The sequence below is a fragment of the Protomyctophum bolini genome, assembly GCF_963924005.1.
Source record: "Protomyctophum bolini genome assembly, chromosome: 19".
In the NCBI taxonomy this organism is placed as follows: domain Eukaryota; kingdom Metazoa; phylum Chordata; class Actinopteri; order Myctophiformes; family Myctophidae; genus Protomyctophum; species Protomyctophum bolini.
In genome coordinates this window covers 2,170,397-2,192,948 of record NC_137880.1, presented here as the reverse complement: position 1 = coordinate 2,192,948, position 22,552 = coordinate 2,170,397, and the positions used below count along the sequence as shown (strand labels likewise).

Genomic DNA, 22,552 nt, shown 5'->3' with positions numbered 1-22,552 from the left:
GAATTATACAGTTATTATTATTATTAATTATACAGGGCGCATCGGACGTTGTGATTTTTCAGGGAGGCCGCCAACTCGTGACAGGGAGTCCTAAAACTGCTGAAATGTTTTGAAAAAATGTGGATTCTTTTTTGAAACATTCTTTTTTTCAAATATGACAAGATGTTTCACTTGTGCTGTATGCTTCATTATGTAAAATGTGTTTGAAATGAAATGTAATGTGACATGTTTTGAATTACATTGCGTTCAAGAAATTGTCATTGTCTTAATATTATTATGTGAATTTGATATGAATTGATTCGCCAATTTAGTTGCTAATGAATGAATGTATGAAATACTTTCTTTTATCTCATGCATAATTTTAAAATTTTTAAATTTTTAAAAAATGAAATAAAAATGTAAAAAAAATGCATGAGAAAAAAACAGGTCTTCGCTCTTCGCGCATGCGCACATCTACAGTACCCTGTTGAATGTCCATTACTGAAAAGTGTGTGTGTGAGAGAGCTATAGTAAGAATAATATGCAAATTGTTCTCTCTGTCTCCCTCCCATAAATAAATATCTATCATGACAATGTCAAGATTTACCATGTGGGCGTCCCCGAACCTCCCCCCGATAATGCGCCCATAGAGGCAACACGATTCCAACCAACCCCTGTCCAAAACAGTTGAGAATTGATAGTTACCATGGGGGGGTCCCCGCACTTTGAGACCCCCAAAGACACGATTCAAATGAGACCACCCCCATCCAAAACGGTTGAGAAATGACAGAGTTACCATTTGGGGGTCCCTGGGGGTCCCTGGGGGCCCCCCAACCTTGAGACCCCCAAAGACTCCCCCGGGGACGCGACACGATTCAAATGAGACCAACCCCATCCAAAACGGTAGAGAAATGACAGAGTTACCATTTGGGGGTCCCTGGGGGTCCCTGGGGGTCCCCCAACCTTGAGACCACCAAAGACACCCCCGGGGGGGCGGCACGATTCAAATGAGACCACCCCCATCCAAAACGGTTGAGAAATGACAGAGTTACAAAAAAAAAAAAAAAAAAAATCCGGCCTGCCGACCCTTAAAACGACCGGCCGGCCCTTTTAACGACCGGCCGGCCCTTTTAACCGGCCTACCTGCCGGCCGGCCCTTTTAAGACCGGCCGGCCCTTTTAAGACCGGCCGGCCCTTTTAAGGACCGGCCGGCCCTTTTAACCACGGGCCGGCCCTGTTTACCGGCAGGCAGGCCGGGCCGGTAAAATTGATTCTGCCCTCCCTCCTGCTGCCCTTGATGTCTGGAATGCTCCTTGGGAACACCTAGGGCTGGATTGAGGGTCTCCCCGCCAGGACAGTGATCTTGTGACGTCGGGGGTAGGGTCGAGGGTCTCCTCGCCCGGGCAACGATAGTGGGCGCGCTATGTTGTCTGGAATCCCCAAATGTACCGCTCAAGCTGGTACATTGAGGTACATTAGGCCCGTCTCAAGTATTAATACATTTATTTAAATTACAAAAAAATGCATGAATTGTGAAAGTAGCAGATCTACGAGATCAAAACAGTTTTGAGCTCCTAGATCTGCTACTTCCACTACTTTCTAACATGGGAGCGATTATTACTATTATCCCAAAAGTATTGCGATTATCACAAATACTTATTATGTAGTAATTGTGATGGGCCTAAGGGTGTGTGTGTGTGTGTGTGTGTGTGTGTGTGTGTGTGTGTGTGTGTGTGTGTGTGTGTGTGTGTGTGTGTGGGGGGGGGTTGTCTGTCTGTGTGTGCGCGCATGTGTTTGCCGTGTGTGTTGAATCTGTTTTTGATTGGCCCGACGCGACGTGTAATCTACGAACATGTTGAATTTGGGGCCCGACGTTGACAACATTAAATCTACGAGCTGAACGATGCTGGATCTACGTCAGTTATAGTGTAGTTCTCCCCGGGGTATGGGTTGAATCTGGGATATCGGGCATAATGGGCAGGAGGGTCGTGCAGGAACTGGGTTATGCAGGAACCGGGTCGTACCCAGCGGTCCCTCGTGCGACCCCCGTCCATTGTGCTCTGATACCCGGCCTCCCGTACCAAGGTCTTTAGTCTAGTTTTCTCTCTTCGCTAGTTTCAGGTTTCAGATTTCATCTCTTCACATCTCTTCAAAGTACCAACTGTTGAATATCTTGTTTCCTTCCCAAGGTTGTTTCCTTCCCGCCAGGTTGGCCAAATGTTTTCCCTATCTTGTACTTTCCTTCCCGCCAGGTTGGCCAAATGTTGTCGTTTCTGTTTGATTAACCTCTTTTCGTAGTACTTTTCAGGTGGCAAACGTTGAATTTGTGTCACTCTTCTAGTGACATAAATGAACAGATATTAATTAGACGTTGTGGTGGTGTGGATGTTAATGCATGCGTGTATGCGTGTGTTTCTTTGTGAAACGCTGTCCGGATTGCATGCCTTCTTCTCTCCCGGTATAATGGTAAATATATCTGATTGAACCTCCTCTAAGTTCTGCTTGCCTGAGGTATTTTGGTTAACTCTGTTATACTCTGACTTTTACTCATTATAGTCTAAAAGGTTTTAGAACCACTTCAGTATATTGTTACAGGTCCTTTGCCTCAGTGTTTGGTATTTATGGTACTTGGAGTACTTTCAAAAGTATTTATACAGTTCCGGAGTTCCGGAGCTCTAGCTCTCTAGCTATCGATGCTAATACATATCTATTAATTCATACAGTCCTTTCCTTAGTCTTATACAGTATTATGGTAGATTTATACCTATCAGTTAGAGACGAGGTACATGGGTGTCAATGAGGTGTAGTGTTGTATCTTGTAGGTAGGTTGCTGTACATATCCACAGACTGACAGAGAGACAGCATTGGCTCACCATTTCAGAATGGCCCATGTGATCAGACCCAGAGCGGCGAGGAGCAGCCCTCCAGTCACAGTCATCATGACAACAAACAATGGATCAGGGTCCCAGTAATCAGACCTCACAGTCACCACCTGGGGAGCTTTAGTCTGAAGGATAAACAGCAGAGAGGCACTGTCAGCTCCAAAGGCAAGTTAGATAGATGGATAGATACGGCTTTTATTGATCCCGCAGGGGAATTTCAGTCGGCCAGAGGCAGCACAGCAGTTAAACAGTTACAGAGTTACATGTACCGTCTAGAAGGAAAGTACTATAACAATAGGCACCATCAATACAGAACAGAACCTATAAAACTATCCTGCACCATGCAAACAAATAAAAATACGACACAAGGTTACAGTGTCCTCACAGTATCCCACACATTACCAGTAAGACGCGCAAACGCGGGAAGCGAACGCAGCTCGTACATTTTTAAGTTAAAGGTGATATAGGCAAGTTTTCAGCCAAAAATCAACATATTTATCTATCTATATTTGTGGCCTTATTCCCTCTATCTTCCCCTATATTTTGATGCTGAGCTGCTGCCCTGTAGACATACACTCTCCCTTTGTCTCCCTCTATGTGTTTGTATCTGTTTATATCCACTGTTGTTTATGTCGCGGGACGGAAGCGTCGTGTTGGGAGGAGGGTCTTTGTGGGGGGTGACGCGGAGTCTTAGCCAATTGCAGCGCGAGGCTGTGACTGTGTGTTCGACCCAGCAGTATTATAATGAAAACGCAATGCGATTTCATTGCAACTTGCAATTAAATCGCATTGGTGAAACTAAGATATGGGGATAATATTATACTTGCAATTTGCAAGTATAATATTATCCCCATATCTTAGTTTCACCATTGTTCATGTGAAATAGTATGTTTATGATGTAATATGTAAGCCTGTTGAAATTATGAGAATCGCTATGTATAGCGCATGGTTTGGTGGTCCGGCCGGCTTGAAGCTTGCATTCAACCCGTGCTCGCCAACGGTGACAAGCCGTCGCTGATCATCATAGCGATGAATAACCGTGGACAAAGTAGTTCACATGAACGATGCTGTAGTGGCTGGGGCATTTGAGGGGCAATATGTTTTATATGCACGATTACAAATGAAAGATAATTGAATTGAGAGCCAGTGAGTCTGCTCCACTACTTCCTACTTCCTCATTTGCGGGACTCGTCGTGTCAGTCTTGTGATATTGGGATTACGCTACAGTTACCCTTAAAAAAACATGTCAACTCAATGTCATTGTTGTAACTATGATATCGATAGAAATTCATAATTTTTTAATGTCATATTTAGCCATACGAGCGCAATATCCATAGCGTCCCTCCCAGCAGCAACAACAACCCCATAGCCTGAAGTGACCTGGCTCAGCCAATAGAATGACGGGGGGAGGGGGGTGGAGCTAGATTTTAATTTGTTTGGAAACACTCGATCAATTCTGTGTACAAACACTGGAAACTTGACTACAATACCTTTAAGTTATTTTGAAGTTAAGTTTTTAACTTAGCCATAACCATATAAGGAGTCCCCAAAGCAGCTATACGTCCAAATATGGAGTGTGTTGCATCAATCACAAACAAATCACTCGGCTCCATATATGGGCACAAAGGGGGGACACACAGACAGACATCTGCTAGGTCTCATAGTAAGTGCTCACTGCATTCGCAATAATATTGATCCCAAGATACAGCAATAACTTGAAACTGTACTGTATTGTACCAGAGCAAGATGTCTAGTCACCATCCTAATTCAAATAATTGTGTAAGAAGCAAACACATTTTCTGTTCCTTTGGTCATTTTTGTGTCCCCAGGATCTGTGACTTATTAGTGCACATTTGCACAACACTGTACACCAGGGATTCAACCTGCGGGCCAGGGCCCACCGGTGGAACATGAGGGTATTGTGTGGATGTGAAGCCCCGAATACTTGGCAAAACATTAAGATTTTAATGATAAAAATAACATAAACATGTTACACCTTGAAAAATGACTTCATTTTGATATAAAACATAGGAACTTAAACTATGTTGGTTGCTTTCCAAGCTGGAACACAATCGACTGATTAAGATAAACATGCTCTAAAAACAAACCACGGCTGCCATGTTAAGTGGTCAGATGGGTGGGCCACGAATGCTTTTTCAAGTGGGCCCTGATCCAACAAAGGTTGTGAAAGTAAAGGAACTTGTGTGTGAAATCTATCTTACCGTAGTCATAGTGGTGGTGGTTGGAGTAGTAAAGTAATGGAACCTGTGTGTGAAAGCTATCTTACTGTAGTCGTAGTGTTGGTGGTTGGAGTAGTAAAGTAAAGGAACCTGTGTGTGAAAGCTATCTTACCGTAGTCGTAGTGGTGGTGGTTGGAGTAGTAAAGTAAAGGAACCTGTGTGTGAAAGCTATCTTACCGTAGTCATAGTGGTGGTGGTTGGAGTAGTAAAGTAAAGGAACCTGTGTGTGAAAGCCATCTTACCGTAGTCGTAGTGGTGGTGGTTGGAGTAGTAAAGTAAAGGAACCTGTGTGTGAAAGCTATCTTACCGTAGTCATAGTGGTGGTGGTTGGAGTAGTAAAGTAAAGGAACCTGTGTGTGAAAGCTATCTTACCGTAGTCATAGTGGTGGTGGTTGGAGTAGTAAAGTAAAGGAACCTGTGTGTGAAAGCTATCTTACCGTAGTCATAGTGGTGGTGGTTGGAGTAGTAAAGTAAAGGAACCTGTGTGTGAAAGCCATCTTACCGTAGTCGTAGTGGTGGTGGTTATCTTACCGTAGTCGTAGTGGTGGTGGTTATCTTACCGTAGTCGTAGTGGTGGTGGTTATCTTACCGTAGTCGTAGTGGTGGTGGTTGGAGTAGTGATGGTCCAAGCGACCACGTAGATGTAAGCCACCGCCGTGGTTCGATGCTTGTCATCGCGATCGGACACAGAGAATGTCACCTCAAACATGGGACGATCATACACTCCATCCACAACGTAGGAGAATACGTTCTTGGAGTACAGCCACAGATCCCAGTCGATGTGGAAGCGATCGACTGCTGCGCCTGTGTGACGAACCATTTCACAGAAATATGTGGTGAATATAGGTAGATAGGCTGAAACAGGAGATACTGGAGGCAGGGGTGATCATTGTGTCCATACACAGACAAATGTGTCTGTGGCAAAGACTTGGTCTTGTCCATGGCAAATGTTAGATTTTCTTTTTTACACACCATCATACATTTCTTACCAGCTTTTCTAGGTCCCAGGTTTTCTTCTGAATATGTAGGACACTTTACTAGGACACTATGGCATATTCTAACTAGTACTAGTGGTTAATAGTCTATAAATGAGTCCATTTGGTTCCATTTGAACACTCAGAGTTACGGACACATTATGGTCAGGGCTAACTCTTTATGTGTTTCTAGTAATACCAGTAAGACGCCTGGAGGTCATGCACGCATCCGCCTCGTTGACGGCAGAGTGCTGGCGCTTTGGCATGGGGGGTCAGATCAACATGGAATGAATTCTGTACTGGCCATATAAGGAGCATTTCTTGAGTGGACAGGGTTTGATGAGGTCAGATCAATATATGGAATGTCAGAAGAGGTCAGCTCCATACAGTATATGGAGATGTAAGGGTGACAGCGGGGATATTCTCTTGAGTGTACAGGGTTTGATGAGGGCCACGGTATAGGGCCAGGCCTTAATTTTCAGGCCTGTTGAGAACTCCAGTTTCCGGCTGCACTAATTACTTTGGGGCAGGCCCGTCTAGAGTTTGGAATTTGAATGGACAGGTGGATGGGGAAGGATCAACATATGGAATGTCAGGTTCTGAAATATATCCATATATGGAGATCTAAGGGTTTGAGGTCAGATGTAGAGTTGCTGGCCAATAGATCACTCACATCTCGATTTTGACCAGATGAAGAGCCTAGGCTCGAAACGTGGTCAATAAAGTATAACTTTTGGAGCAGATGAGTGCGCTGGTTCTTTTCTCTTTTTCCACTAGTGATGACATCAGGGATCTCCATATATGGGCTTAACTGCGACAGCAGGTCAGGCATTTACTATGACATTAGTGTCTCCACATTTCCATCCCTGATGATGTCACACTAACTGACAGGAAATGCTCGATTCCATAGTTAACTGCGACCTTCGGTCGCAATTATTGTTATGTTTTATGTCCGTCACAAAAATGGCGATTACCAGTAGGTTCCTGACCTGTGCTGGCATACCCTATGGTTGTGGTTGATCGCTGGTTAACAAGGCTACTTGTTTACTTATGGAATGATCAACATGACTGTAGATTTCTCTAGGTGTTCAACCTTTTTACTTACCTGCCCCTTCAGGGGCAGTTCTGGTTAGTTTACTGGTTCTAGAAAGTTTCAGGTTATGTGAGATTCTGGGTTACCCTTCGTGGTTGAAATCACTCTGCACGACCTGGACACTCATTAAAATATTGTAAAGCTTGCACAGACATCATCATAGGGTGACACACACCGTTGGTGATGGTAGCAGTTAGATCATCACCATCTGCGTCGGTGCAGCTGAGCTGGAGGATCGGCAGCTTATCAGACCGGGTGGAGAAGATGGTCGACTCATACGAGACAGGGTCACACACCGGAGCGTTGTCGTTCACATTCTAACAGACAAGCAAGACATGGGAGTTTTAAATGATAACTTTAACATTTCAAGAACAAGGCCAAAGTGCAGTAACTACGGAAACAAATTAACTGATGGATTTAAAAGTGTTTCAACTGTACTATTGGGCGGCTCAACTACGCGCTTCAATGTTTTGGTTCACTGAAAATGATAAGCCATCCTGGGTCCAAATTTAACTCCTATCCGCAAGAGATCTATCTCTGGATTCCTTGCTATACTCAGCTCCAGTTAAAAACCTAAGGAAAAGTGTGTCTAACCCTTTTGTCATCAATACTATAAATATATGGTTTGAAATCCATAAATTCATGGGAAACACCCCAGAGCTGTCGATTTGGGGAAATGAACATTTTATTCCAGCTAGAAGGGATCTGGGATTTAAATTATGGTTCAATAAAGGCTTAAAGAAAGTGGTGGATCTATACGAGAATGGCAATCTAATGTCTTTTGAGGGGCTGAGGAGGAGATATGATGTACCGCAAAACCACTTCTTTAAATACTTGCAAATCAGAAACTTTATTATTACATGTGTCAAAAATACAAAACAACCTCCTTTATCCGTGCTTGAGAGGTTTTCCAAACAGGATTGTTTAGGAAAGGGGTTGGTCTCACAAATGTATGGTATACTAGAAGGGTTTCATAAAGATGACTCGGAGAAAATAAGACAAAAATGGACACAGGATCTTCAAGTGGAAATCTCAGAAATTGATTGGGGTTTAATATGTTCCAAGGCACAAACGCAAACTATCAATACTAGATTAAGACTAATTCAGTATAATTGGATAATGAGAACTTACATAACCCCGGAGAAAGTAAATAAATTTGATCCAAACATTCCTGATTTATGTTATAAATGTGGGGAACATAAAGGTACACTGTTCCACTGCTTATGGGAATGTGAGGAGATTAAAACATTTTGGAGGTCCGTGGTCCATTATGTCTCTCAGATTACGTCAGGTCCAGTTCCTCTTTGTCCTAAATTATATATACTCAGTATTTATCCATTAAATTGTACACTAAATAGTAATGAAAAAAGAATGACCGACCTCTGCCTGTTACAGGCCAGACGCTCAATTGCGCTATGTTGGAAGAATGTCAATGCCCCTACGATCGGCTTTTGGCTGAGGAATTTAACAACCAGTTTGGCACATGAGAAACTAACTTATGTAATTAGGAAGAAACCTGAGGTATTCTATAAGATATGGGAGAATTTCTTGAACTTCATTAGGCGAGGTGATATTGAAGAGGCTTTGGATGTATAGTGGTTATCTGAGTAGTCAGCTGGGGGGTGGGGGTAGGGAACTGTGGTGGACATTGTGAATCTGTTTAACTGTATGTAATGTGTTTTATTTTCGTTTTATTTTTTGTTTTGTCATTATTTATTTTTGTTTTGTATTTATTATTGTCAATTCATTTCGTTTTAAGATTTTGTTTGTATTTGTGCTGCCAGAGGGATGTGGGGGGGGGGAAATATATGTCAATTGTTGAAAATACTTCTGTAATATAAAGAAAATGAATAAACATATGTTTAAAAAAAAAAAAAAAAAAGTGTTTCAACTGGTCAGCCAAATGAGATATCGGCATATAAGTGACACTTCACTAATTCTAACTGTATATCTGTTCTTGAGCTAATTTGACCTTTGGGATATACAAATTAGTCGGTGTGTGTCCAAAAGCATAATTACTGCACTTTGGCTTTGTAGGGCAGCATGACTCTGTACAAATGGACCATTTGAACACGTTTGCACACACTCAGTTACAGCCCTGTAAGGGTCCATTTGGAACCCCCCTCAAGGAACCCTGACAGTCCCTGGTTGGTTCCCACTTTGAGAGCCACTGAATTATTTCTTTCATCCACTATTCTTTATCAGTACTCGCCTTCTTAAAATGTGTTTATTTGAAATCTCACTAGGGGATAAGGTGCCTGACTCTGCATTTTATACCAAATTCTTAATTGACCATACATACTACATGAATTTATCTCCAGAATTGGAACTTGTCCCCAAGATTCTATTCCTTCCTGACCTCAACATGTATGATGAGGTCCACAAATCCCGTCTTCCTGTTGATTTTGTCCACATCCTGGTCGTAGTCCTCTGCCTGCACCCTCACCACATGTCTCTGCTGAAGCTCGAAGTCCAGTTCTGTGTTTAGATACAGCTGCCCTGCAGACCAGGAAAGAAGAAACCATTTGCCTGCTGAAGTGACAGAGGGAACCCCAGTGAAATAGAGTGACATGTAAGATCAGTGGTTGTCAAGTGGTGGACCAGCAATACTTTTAACCACTTTATCCATATTTTTTATATGTTGGTGTCACCCAACCAGGGCTCAATGATCATGTACCCCTGAGACACCACAATCAGCAGGCAGGTCGTTATAGAAAAGTAACAAGTTTATTATATGTTCTGATATAAAACAGGTAAGTATAAAATCAGGTAGCAGGATATCAATACAACAATATACAAGTAAAATACATAAATGTATAGTTATAAAAATATGGCAATTTATATGACTGGCAATTATTAAACGTAGCAATATATATTAAAATGTAGCAATATATTATGGGCACGGTATAAGCAGTAATCACAAGCTCCTCTTAAAATGTCCACCTCAGGGATATGGATAATAGCACAGTGTTTGTTCCCACCCAGTCTCTACGCAGCCCAAAGATTAGTGCACAAATAGTATACACATCAGTACACACGACCCACAAAAGATGCCACGGCAAATCAAGTGCACACCAACGATCACTGCAATACGCCTATATCAGAATAGGATAACACTTCTATCGAAATCACAACAGTAAGATTCAAACATGCGTGTTCACCAATAGGGGGTGGTAAGAGACAGGTGAAGCCAACCCTGAGAATATTCCCACCCCTGTAAGCAGCCCTCTGAAGCCTGAATGACCGCTGTACCCAATGTACTGTGTACAGTATACAGTACACTACAATAATACGTGCCACACAGTTAGCAAATGCCCAATAATACTACTATAGTAAACAATAACCACTATCGCTTCCCCAACTCACGGCCCCAGAGCCCAGATTGTCCGTCCTCCCTCGTGACGTCACTGTCTCTTATCCAACCGGGACTCCGAACGAGGGGAAGCCCCGTATGTGGCGTTGGTTGCCTGGCAACGAGAACTGTCAAGCGATGGTATGCAGAGCTGTTGACAGTTGGTTGTCGCTCCACGCCCCACGGCCGTGGACAGAAACTGGGAAGGAGGAAACAGACTCTGTAAGCGATGGTGGTAGGAAACAACGTAGCGTCACACTCACACAAAGTTGAGACTCGGATTGACCGTCCCTTTTAGGCCGAGTAGTCTGGCATATAGCAGTAGACCATCTGCGTCGGCGGTCCTCGAGGAGACGGCGGGGCAATCAGCGATGTGCGGCCGGCGATCCAACGCTGTTCTGCGGTGTCCAGGACGGGGAGGCTGAGAAGGAGGATATGACTCGTCAGTGACAGTGAGCGAAGTTGAATATAACACCACACTCACACAATGTTGTAGCTCGGATTGACCGTCCCTTTTAGGCAGAGTAGGCTGGCGTGTCACAAGGAAGCGGTCTGGTCAGGAGCTCGGCGTGTCGTCGGATGGGTGGCGTTGTGTCGTGTACGGCGTGGCGGTGGTGGCGTTCAGTGTGTCGGCGTCTGCGACCGTCTCTGTCTCAGCTCAGTTTTCTCTAGCGCGCTGCCGAAGGCTTCCTCTCTTATACCCGTGTCCTCCAATAACGGTGCGACACCGCCTTCTCATTGTCTGTAGAAGGAAAGAGAGAAACGCAGCACCACCCCTACAGTCCAACAGTGGCACGTACTTGCCAGCATAACGTGTATTTCAGTTCATAGTTCATATTTCATATTTCATAGTTCATAGTTCATATTGTCTGTATATCATTCATTACAGGTAGTGTCCACAGGTGACATTGGCTATAAGAAATAGCAGATATACAAGCTCACTTTGTGCCACACTGTGAGATTGTACAAGGGATCCCTGAATTTGGGGGTCACTTGACATGAAAAGGTTTGAGAAACGCTGACGTAGATGATCTTACCAGTGTCAGGATCAACAGTAAACATGCTGTTCATTGAGAGGATGGAGTAACGTATGTTGTCAAAGGGCCAGTCTTGGTCTCTGGCCACCACGACTCCCACAGCAGACCCTGGCTTCGTGTCTTCTCGAACCCGCAGCTCCAGTGGAGCCACGAACACCGGCTCATGCTCATTCACTGGAGTCACTGTAACCAGAACACGTATCTGGGCTGGACACACGCACGCACGCACACAATGTTCATTTGTGTTCACTGGCATGCTGTTGTGCATGTGCATATGACCTTGAATTTTTAAAGCAGCACTATGTAACTTTTTTATGAAAATCAAATCTGTACTATAGAGTATGTTAATACAATATAACTTAATAGAATATAACTTGTAACTTTTTTATGAAAATCAAATCTGTACTATAGAGTATGTTAATACAATATAACTTACGGTTGGGGTGGTTGTATTTTGTCCCCATGCTCTTCTATTGAGACATTTAGATCCTGTGTGTGTCTAGGTGAGACATGACCTTTGACATGATCCTGTTTTTTGTTTTGACACAAATTTTGACCTGATGGTCAAGATTAAATTTATCCCCTGAGCAAGCAGGCAGGCTCTATTATCTCAAAGGTAAAACATTCAAGCTCTTGCGCAGAAGCCGGGTTCAAATCCGGGATAGAAGAGATAAGTTACATAGTGCAGCTTTAATACACGTGTGTGCACACACACTATCACACACACTCACACATTATTCATATCAGTTGAATATCAGTTGACGGCATTAAAGTTGTTGATTGCATAAAACACTAAAAGGAACCAGTTTTCACACTGACATGTGCGTGGGGGTGTTCCTGCGTCAATGGCCAAGATTGTGTCTTCATACTGGAAGCCGTTTGAGGCCATCTCCTCTGTGTCATAGTCCAGCGTGTTGTTTACCTGCAAGAGAGAGGAACTGTTGCAACAATCTGATTCATGACTCAATTAATTGGCAATTACGCTGAATTTCATTGAATGCCGTCTCGTTGGTCACCTGGAGCTGTCCATCTTCGAATCTGAACTTGATGAATGACAGGCCATTGTCAATCATGCTGACAGAGACGCTGTTGTTGCTGGCGTCCATATCCAAGCATGTCAGAGTGCCCAGGTTGGAGCCCACTGCAGTGGTCTCAGGAACCACCAGTCTGTGATAGAACCACAGACAGAAAGGTCAAGAAAGACGGCCAAGTAAGGGTTAATTTACACAAAAAAAAAACCTTAAAAGTTAGAATATGAGATTTCTGCCCAACATCCCCCCCTCTTTGTCTATAGGGCAAAGAGGGGGACAGAGGATGCTGTGGCATGCCTCCTTCACTCATCGTTGGATAATTTTGCTACTATTCTTTTTGTGGACTTTAGTTCTGCTTTTAACACTAGAAACTGCACCTCCTCAACATTCCTCCACTCCTCATGCACTGGACACTCAACTTTTTGAGTAACAGACCACAGACAGTTAAAGTAGGTACATCTTTCTCATCAACTGTTATCACCAACACAGGGGCCCCTCAAGGTTGTATCCTCAGTCCTTTCCTCTACACACTATAGACAAATGACTCTACTAGCCCTTCACCCAACAACATCACATACTTTAAATAATCTGACACTGCCATTCTCGGACTGCTCCATGACAATAACTCTATTACGGTTTATCAGAATACCATTTCTCATTTTACACAGTGGTGCACTGAAAACTATCGCGGCATTAAACAAACTGCCTCGCCGATAGGATGGTTCTGTATACATCGTACATGTATGATGGGATGGTTCTGTATGCAGTGGAGACCGCATGTTTTTGTATCGTCTTGGTGTTATGTGCTACTGTATGTATTGTTCTTGATGTGGGTGTTGAACAGACTGTGAAGACAAATATCCTTCGGGACAATAAAGATTATTATCAAGGAGAGAAGAATTCATCCATCTATAAATACACCATATCTCTGTACGTACGCCTGGAATTCACGTAACTCAGGAATCATTCGCCCCACCGACTTCAAATTTGACACGTGTGTTCCACATCCCCACAGGGAGTGCAATGCCCGGTGTCGAGTCCGCCGGATAGCCAGTTGTCCAGAACCAGCACAAAAGCCCCTGCACTGGCTCTGGACCTGATCACCCCAATATCTTCATATATGGAGCTGGCCTGTTCTGACATCACAACAAAATTGATCACACCTGATCACCCCCCAACAGGCACTGTTCTAGTTTACAGTAAAGAGTCAAGACACATTCTCAGTGTAAATGTCTGGATCTTATATGGTTAAGCATCGCAGAGAGACTGGTTCGGATTTTTTAACATAACATATTTGCACTTGCAAAAGCATGGGAAAACATACCAAATATTTTATTTTTGTGCAGTTTCTGTGTTCAGAAAGTTAATGTGTTTTTGGTGTCTCATATACAGTATCCCGTAAGGGATGGGTCTTTATGACAAGAAACGAAAATAAAAGTCAAAGCAGTCAAAGCACTGCAGAGCAGTTGACAATTCTTTATTAGGCGGAAAGAGGTCCCATCATTCACGGCTATGCCCCAACCCGATAATGCCACTGGCCAGGACTCAGCATATCAAGTAGTTACTTCAAAAGCTGTGTGTGGTGATTCTGGTGAAACATAAAAGGTTGAACTCCTATAAAGAGCCACACCTCTGGCTAATGACAACCTTGAAAGTTGATTTATATGCCAGCTGGTGTCACTTGCCAAAAAAAACGGAATGTCAAGCTCCATTGCGCAATGTGAAATTTACAGTATAGTCACTATACTATACTGTAAATTAAGCTTTATTGTCTCTTTATACCTCTTCATTCACCCAGACAGACTCGCCTGCTCTGGGTGTGCTCAGACACTATAGTATAGTCACTAAGCTGACCATAACAGTAATCACGGATATCTTTCTGAGAAACCTCTATATTTTGCACATTATCCTTTATAATATTGTAGTGTTAGATAGCTGCAGTATAACAACCAAGCCCCACCAAGCCCCATTTAAATAAAATGGTACAAATAGCTGATGTACAAGCTCCCAACGCACCACATATTAAACCCAGTTTTGGAAGGTTTGGAAAACTATTTTTTAATGTTGCCAATGTTTAGCACATTTTATATTGGTGGTGATGCCTATAGGACTTGGAGGCGGAATGATATCTGTAGCCTATATATCCCGTGTTTTGCCTTGTGCGCTAAATGAATGGACATCTGTGTGACAAGATTGAGATGACGAATTGTTATGAGCACTTTCTGTCCTGTTTTCTTTTCTTTTCTTTTTTTCGTCTCTTGTTTTTTATACCATGAATCAACAAGATTCTTCTTTTTTCTTTCATTAATTCTGTTTACAATGCGGGAGGCACTCAAGCCATGAAGCCCGCCAGCCTAGATTATCCTCATCCCAGTCTTCTGAAATGGGCAGACAATTCTTTAGCTAAGCCAGTGATTTATATTCTCTTTTATCTTTATCTTTTATCTTTATCTTTATCCCAAGATTTTGTAACCCATTTTTTTCCACACAGAAAGACCCTGTGATATATATTCTCAATTTGACTCTCAAATTGAGTGAAATCCACAATAGCTGTGAAACTTTTGCTGTGCATCATTTTAGTAGTAGTTATAGTAGTATAAAACAGTGGTTCTCAACCTGTGGCCCAGGGGCGTCCCCAGATGAAAGTGAAGTAACATTTTTTTATTTTTTTATTACCTCAAAAAAAAAGAAAAAAGAAAGAAAGAAAAAGGAGCATTACTGCATCAAAAGTAATCAACAAACTAACATTTGGGGGGTCTTCAGTTCAAATATGATTATATTGGGGGAGTTGAGAACCACTTTTAATACTATTAAAACACACTGTAAATGTAATGAGGCCAGCTGCAGTTGAGTACACAGCAAAATTTGTGTTTGTTTAACTCTGACAGTTAAATGAGTTGAGTCAGTGAAAGAACACTAATTGAGTGCATTTCGTCTTACACAATCACAGGAGGAAAGCAGAATGGTGGATACTCGTTGACGTCCAAGACAGTGACGGTGACGGTGGCGGTGCCAGTGCGCTCCTCTGCCAGGCTGTAGGCCCTCACCAGCAGGACACTGTGAGCCAGCACGGCCCCGTCGGCCTCTAGGTCCAGATTATAGGCCGTTCTGATCACTCCGTATTCTGTTATAAACAGAATATGTCCTGGACTGCATTTTGCTGAAAGAGAGTCACACAGGTGACTCTGGCAATACTACTTCTGCAGTGTGCTGTTGAGTCGAACATTGAGGATAACATTTCTGCTTGTATTACAGATGGTGGTTCCAACTTTGTAAAAGCCATGGACAAAAAGATAAATGTGGGAACAGGATGGCCCCATGCAATTTGCTTTGCCCACATCCTGAACCTCATAATCCAAAATGGTATTGCACAAATAAGGGATTCAGTAGATAAGGTGAAAGACATTGTGACATTTTTCCACAGAAGCAGCGCAGCAACAACTAGACTGATTGAGATACAGATTGAAAAAAGGATTCCAATCCCCCTGCGTCTTAAGCAAGAGTGCCCAACGTGGTGGAATTCCATGTATCTCATGTTAAAAAGGATTCTGGAAATCAAAGAACCTGTGATCACCACCATGGCTTTGGTAAATTCAGGACTGCCCATTCCAACACCAGAAGAGTGGGAGGATATGCAGATTGTCTGTGACATCCTGTCTACGGGTCTTCTGGGACCCACTCGGATATTTTTTACACATAATGACACACCACTACGGGTCTTCTGGGACCCACTCGGATATCTTTTACACATAATGACACACCACTACGGGTCTTCTGGGACCCACTAGGGTATTACTTTTTACACACAATGACAGAACCGAGTTATAATTAATTATTCACCATTTTATTTGTTTTTATTGGGCTTCGTGGGTTTAGAGGACTGTTATCCTTTCAGTTGCTGTTCGCTATACGCATGGCTGCCAGTTCCCACCTGATGTTGTGTGGGAGTCCAGACTGCTCCAGACCGTACTGAATAACTGCTAGCTTACATAATGTCTTGAGGCTAGGACTGAAGTCTAAGACATACAGTTCACCAGGGTTGTTGGCTCCTCCCAAGAGGATGATGCGATCTCCCACCATGCAACAGCACATATTATTCATCCTTTGTGGGTGTTTCCCCTTGGGCTCAACCTTCTTCCAGGAGAAGGTCTCTGGACTGAATTTCCACAAGTCCTGGTTACCGCAGCGACAACCACATATGTACAGCTCTCCATGGTAGGTAAAGGCTGAATGATCCCAGCGTCCTCCTGGTAGAAGCTGTGTAGAAGGTGTGTCCAGCCAGAGGTTGGTCTCTGTGTCAAACACTCTGATGGTGTTGTTGTACTGACTCCACCAGCCTCCAAATACAAACATCTTTGTCCCGATGATGGTAGCAGAGTGATGTCTTGTAGCAGGAGTGTAGTGTAGTGGAGTTCCTGTGGCGTTAATTAAAGTCCAGACCATTGTGGTGGTGTCCAACTTGTACATTGTCATTAGTGGGTCCTCCATGAATAAACATGACCTTCCCCAAAACACAGGATGAGTGGTAACACCTCCTCTTTGGAAGGGTCTTTGGAACGGTTCCAGAAACCTGTGGTTTGAACCATGTGGGGGCGTCAACATCAAATGCATAAATCACATTGCAGTAATGATATCCTACCCAGAGGTAGACAATATCTTCAATCATCACAGCTGTGTGGCCCCAGCGCCCGGAGGGAACCTCAAGGTGAGGTTCTCCTGTTCCAGGGGTCACTGGGGTCAACCTCCTCCAGCATAAAGACATCCTCCAAAGCAGTAGATCTCGTGTCCGACCACCACAGCAGCCTGGTCCTCCCTATGTTCTCCTTCCAGATGTAGGCCTATCGTCCAGTGAAACATTTCACACAGCAGCTCCCCCGTCAATGAGTGTTGAAAACTAGTTTACAGATGAACTTGTTAGGATGAAGGCAGCTCGGTTTCCTCGTTGCAAGTCACTAACTGATGTTTAGAGTATCGGACAAGGCTTTATAAAGAACAATTACACCGTTGTGATGTCATTGCATGATTTCATCATAATGTACGTAGGATGGCTAATATGGTCATGCAATCTGATTGTCCATTTTGGCCAAACAGTCACTATTGCAATCCAGCCCAGAATGCACTCTGTTCCTACCCGGAAAGAGGAGTGAAATCGCCTGGATGGAAGTGGATGGAAGGAGAACTCGGATGCCATCTCTATTCATATATACTCTAAGGGGCAGACGCATGTTGTCTCAGTAAGACAGCCCTCCCCCCTCTCCACAAGGTGGGGCGAGTGCAGCAAAGCATCATGGTCATTGTTGTCTGGACTACATGTTGTCTCAGTGAGACAGCCCTCTGCCTCTCCACAAGGTGGGGCTGAGTGCAGCAAAGCATCATGGTCATTGTAGTCTGGACTACAGTGAGTGGATTGTGGTGGAGGAGAATATTTTATAATATAGGTCTTCAACGGTTAAAATAAAACCCGCTGGAAATTGCTGGCAACGGCAGCTAGAGACGATGTCTTACTCTGAGTTGAGTCTCAGAGAATAAAAATAATAATAAATAAAAAATGCTGTGGCTATGCGCCCACTGCGCAAAAAGCATGGAATACGGATGTGTATTATTACAGGAAAACTCCCGTTAGACTTTCCAACAAACTCCGGTAAACTCCCGAATTGTACCATCTCACCTGCATATTACCGTATATTAACTGTATATGTCTGCTAAACTTGAGGTTTACGGGCAAAATACAGTGCCCATAATTGCCCGTTAACTCCTCTTTTCACGCAGTGTCCGTTCCGTAGTTATGGGAAGTCTTGTGATCACGTGATTTATGGCTCTACTCTTCTTCGTCATTCCTGGGATCATTCAATGAAAAAAATAAATGGTAATCACTGAAAAGACCACGTGACTTGCAGACGAGCCGATGGATTTATTATTGTCAAAACATTTCGTGATAAGATTTTGTTTGTATTTGTGCTGCCATGGGGATGTGGGGGGGAAAAAAATATGTCAATTTTTTGAAAATACTTCTTTGTACTGTAGAAGAAAATCAATAAACATATGTTTAAAAAAAAAAAACATTTTGCAGAATTACAGTACATTTCAAGCACAAACTCAATACAAAGACTGTTAACTGTGAGTGGACGACCCAATTAAGCATTACACTTGTTTACAACAGGTTCCACATTGTTCAATTCATCAAAACATTTAGAGACGTACAAATAGACACTTCTATATAGTTAAAGAACAGAACAGGAATTCATCATAAAGGAAGCAAAAAGGGAAAATAAACATATACAGTGAGGGGAAAGGGGTGGGGGGGGATTCAGATTTTACAGGGGCCAGTTTCGAATTGCGGCCGTTCGTAGGTCCGTAGTCAACTCCAGTGCAAAGTTACACACACAAGTATCTGCCCTGTGAGGAGCAGTGCAGGCTGTAACAGCCAACACTTACACACACTCACTAAGGTGTAGGCACTTTGTGCATGTCTTTGGGACTATTTCATAGCCACTTAGTGGTGTAAGGGTTTATTGTCATTTGACGTGTTTTTATTTATTGTCCTGGTTATTGCAGCATTGCATTGCATGCTTATATTTTGATTCAAATCCTAATTGAGGAATTGATTTTGAAATGCACTTAATACTAAACTGTACTGGTTTCAACACTGCAACAGTTGCACAAGGTGTCAATCAGTCAGTGTAGTTGGGTGCACCCACAGATTTAAAAACCCCTGAGGGTTAAAAACCTAAGATTCATCTATTGATATCAAGGTATACCTATTTCATTTGTTGTTTACTGTCATACTGTATGTTTGTGCGTAATGTTTTATTTTAGTTTTTTCCTATTTCAATTTATATAAATGATTTGAGACTTGCATCTGGTCTCATTATTTACCCCTCTGGCTCCAGTAGACCAACCTAACTAGTCCTACGTCTAACCCTTGATTGTAATTTAGTAACTGTTCTACACTATCTATACGACACAGGTGTTACATTATATTGTTTTTAAGTGTGTACTTTTAATTGCTTTTTTACATATACGTATACTTATAACCTACAGTTTTATATTAACCTTTTAGGAGCCGGGCGCACGCCAAAGTTCAAGTTCACGCTGGAATGATGAATGCCGAAAATTGCCGTGATTCCGGAGTACGCCCATATTTGTGTTTGTGTGTGTGTGTGTGTGTGTGTGTGTGTGTGTGTGTGTGTGTGTGTTTAGTGAGCAAGACTTTACTATAGCAGTTCCTTAAAGGACCACTTCGCCACTTTCAACTTATTTATATGAAGATAATTGGTCCTGACTAATGTTCTAATGTTCATGATAAAAACCACAATCCCTTAGATAGCACTTTTTGTAGACTTAGATTAGCATTTGATACAGACTTATAGCATGCTATGTAGACAGCACTAGAATGGCATTGTATGTAGTCATAGCACTTCATAGTATTATGTATAGCATAGTATAGTATATATATAGATATTACACTGTTACGTTCTTAGCTTACGCATGTTTCATTTTTATGTATATGTATTGCCATGCATTTTGTTCTTGCTTAATGTAAATCGCTCTGGATTAAGAGCGTCTGTTAAATGCTTAAATTGTAATCCCTGTGGGCTCCCCCAGAGTTAGTGTCCAAGTGTCCTTGAGCAAGACTCTGAACCCCTGATTGCTCCTGATGTGCTGGTTGGTGCCTTGCATGGTTTCCTCCGCCATCAGTGTGTGAATGTGTGTGAAGCGCCTTGGATAATGGCACTATATATAAATAGCTCCATTTACCATTTGTATTTACCATTTGAAGAACACCATGGGAACAATATTTATATTACTATAATAGTTATATTATTTATAATTTTAGAACACCATGGGAACAATATTTATATTACTATAATAGTTATATTATTTATAATTTTAGAACACCAGGAACAATATTTATATTACTATAATATTTATATTATCTATAATTTTAGAACACCAGGAACAATATTTTCATAAGAAGAAACTGTGAGGAACAACCTGGAGGACATTTGCACGCCTTTTATTGATTCGTTTTTTTAAGAGTTAAGTTTTACAGAAAGTAATAAAAAAAAGAAGGGAGAGAAACCAACTCATATTAATCTTTGCTTCTCGTTATTTACCAATTAACAGTTTTTACTGCCCTTAACATTATTTAGCATAATTGATTGATTGTTTGATTATATTAAACGGAAAAGAAAAATCATCTCATTAAACAGAAAGTACAATAAAAGTGTACTTAAGGACAAATTAACCTATCTGCTACATTTGAATTCCCATTAATCAACCTATCTAAACAAATGCTAACTAGTAGAACAATTTCAGTTAACGATGAACATCTTGCCATATTCAACCAGGTCACCAGAAACGTCCTCCTAGCCAGACTACCAAAATGTGACTACATTTCCTTATACTTAAGGCTCATACATAGTCTGGATTTACGGTGGTGGGGTGACCACCGAACTACAACATGACGTCACTGAGGTGACCACCGAACTACAACATGACGTCACTGAGCCGCGGCTCCAGCCCTTCTCTCTGTTTTTACTCACCACCGCTCAACGTTATTTCAGCTCTGGTGGTCAGCTCACCACCGGAGCGGTGGTCACCTCATCACCGGAGTGGTGGTCACCTCATCACCGAAAATCCAGACTATGAATAGGCCTTTACCCCTCAATTAGACCCCCCCCCCCCAATAGAGCTGCCTCTACAGGTCTCTATAGGTTTCTATCCACCTTCTCTGTCCATCAACCCTTACACAATAACACAACACAGTGGACGATAACCCTTACACAATAACACAACACAGTAGACAATAACACAACACAGTGGACAATAACCCTTACACAATAACACAACACAGTAGACAATAACACAACACAGTGAACAATAACCCTTACACAATAACAACACAGTGGACAATAACCCTTACGCCTCTCGTCTTGATTGTTTAAACATGACGTCATGGGCCGTAACATGCTCCATAACAGGCTTGATAAGCCCAAAGCTTATTGATAACAGGTACTGGATAAGCCAAAAGATTATTGATAACGGGTATACTCAATAAGCTTGTTGATCAGATTCGTACGAGGTTTCCACTGGACACACACTGGTCTGATTAACCCATTCTCACCTGAGATCAGATTCTAAAAATGTCAGTCGTTCTTCGATTTTTGAAAAATAGCTGACCTACAAGCTCATAGCGCGACACTCGGTGGCGCGCTGTGAGCTTGTAGATCTGCTATTTTTCAAAAGCTAAAGCATAACATGATGCTAACACCAAAATGGGTTCCCGTTCAGAATGGGTTAAGGTTAGGAATAAGGTTAGGTTTAGACATAGTTTTACTGAGGTTAAGGTTAGGAATAAGGTTAGGTTTAGACATAGTTTTATATAGTGTTGGAGGTAAATGAGTTAAAGGGACACTTATTTATTTTATTACCATATAACCAGATCTTTATTTTAATTATGTTTGGGAGACAAGAAACATTTTCCTGGGGGGTTTTATGTGGGTAATAATTAATAAAATGTGTTTTTAGATATTTTAGTATTTCAAAGTGTCCGTGATGTCATGGACACTGGGCTCACTCCCTTCCTGGACTACATGTTGTCTCAGTAAGACAGCATCTCCCCCTATCCACAAGGAGGAGCAGTGCACCAAAGCATTGCACCATAGCATTTGATACAGACTTATAGCATGTTATGTAGACAGCATAAGTGCATTGTATGTAGTCATAGCACGTCATAGTACATATGTATAGCATAGTAGTATAGATGTATAGCTTATATGTATAGTTTCATTATAGATATTCCACTGTTACTTTCTTAGCTTACGCATGTTTCATGATAAATGTTTTTATGTGATGTATTCCCATGCTTTTTTGTTCTTGCTTAATGTAAATCGCTCTGGATTAAGAGCGTCTGCTAAAAGCCTAAATTGTAAATTGTAAATTGTATGGGAATTGTAGTGCA

At 42.2% G+C, this 22,552-nt stretch overlaps 1 protein-coding gene across 1 annotated transcript; it reads right to left on the bottom strand.

Moving 5' to 3' along the window:
• Positions 1-2,848: 2,848 nt before the first annotated feature.
• Positions 2,849-17,174, bottom strand: LOC308334854 (cadherin-related family member 4-like; the record flags this gene model as incomplete). Its single annotated transcript, XM_080791729.1, has 9 exons — positions 2,849-2,986; positions 5,691-5,905; positions 7,344-7,485; positions 9,528-9,667; positions 11,558-11,764; positions 12,377-12,479; positions 12,574-12,724; positions 15,529-15,712; positions 17,090-17,174. 9 exons carry the CDS (start codon positions 17,172-17,174, stop codon positions 2,849-2,851), a joined length of 1,365 nt encoding a protein of 454 aa, XP_080647855.1.
• Positions 17,175-22,552: the final 5,378 nt, after the last annotated feature.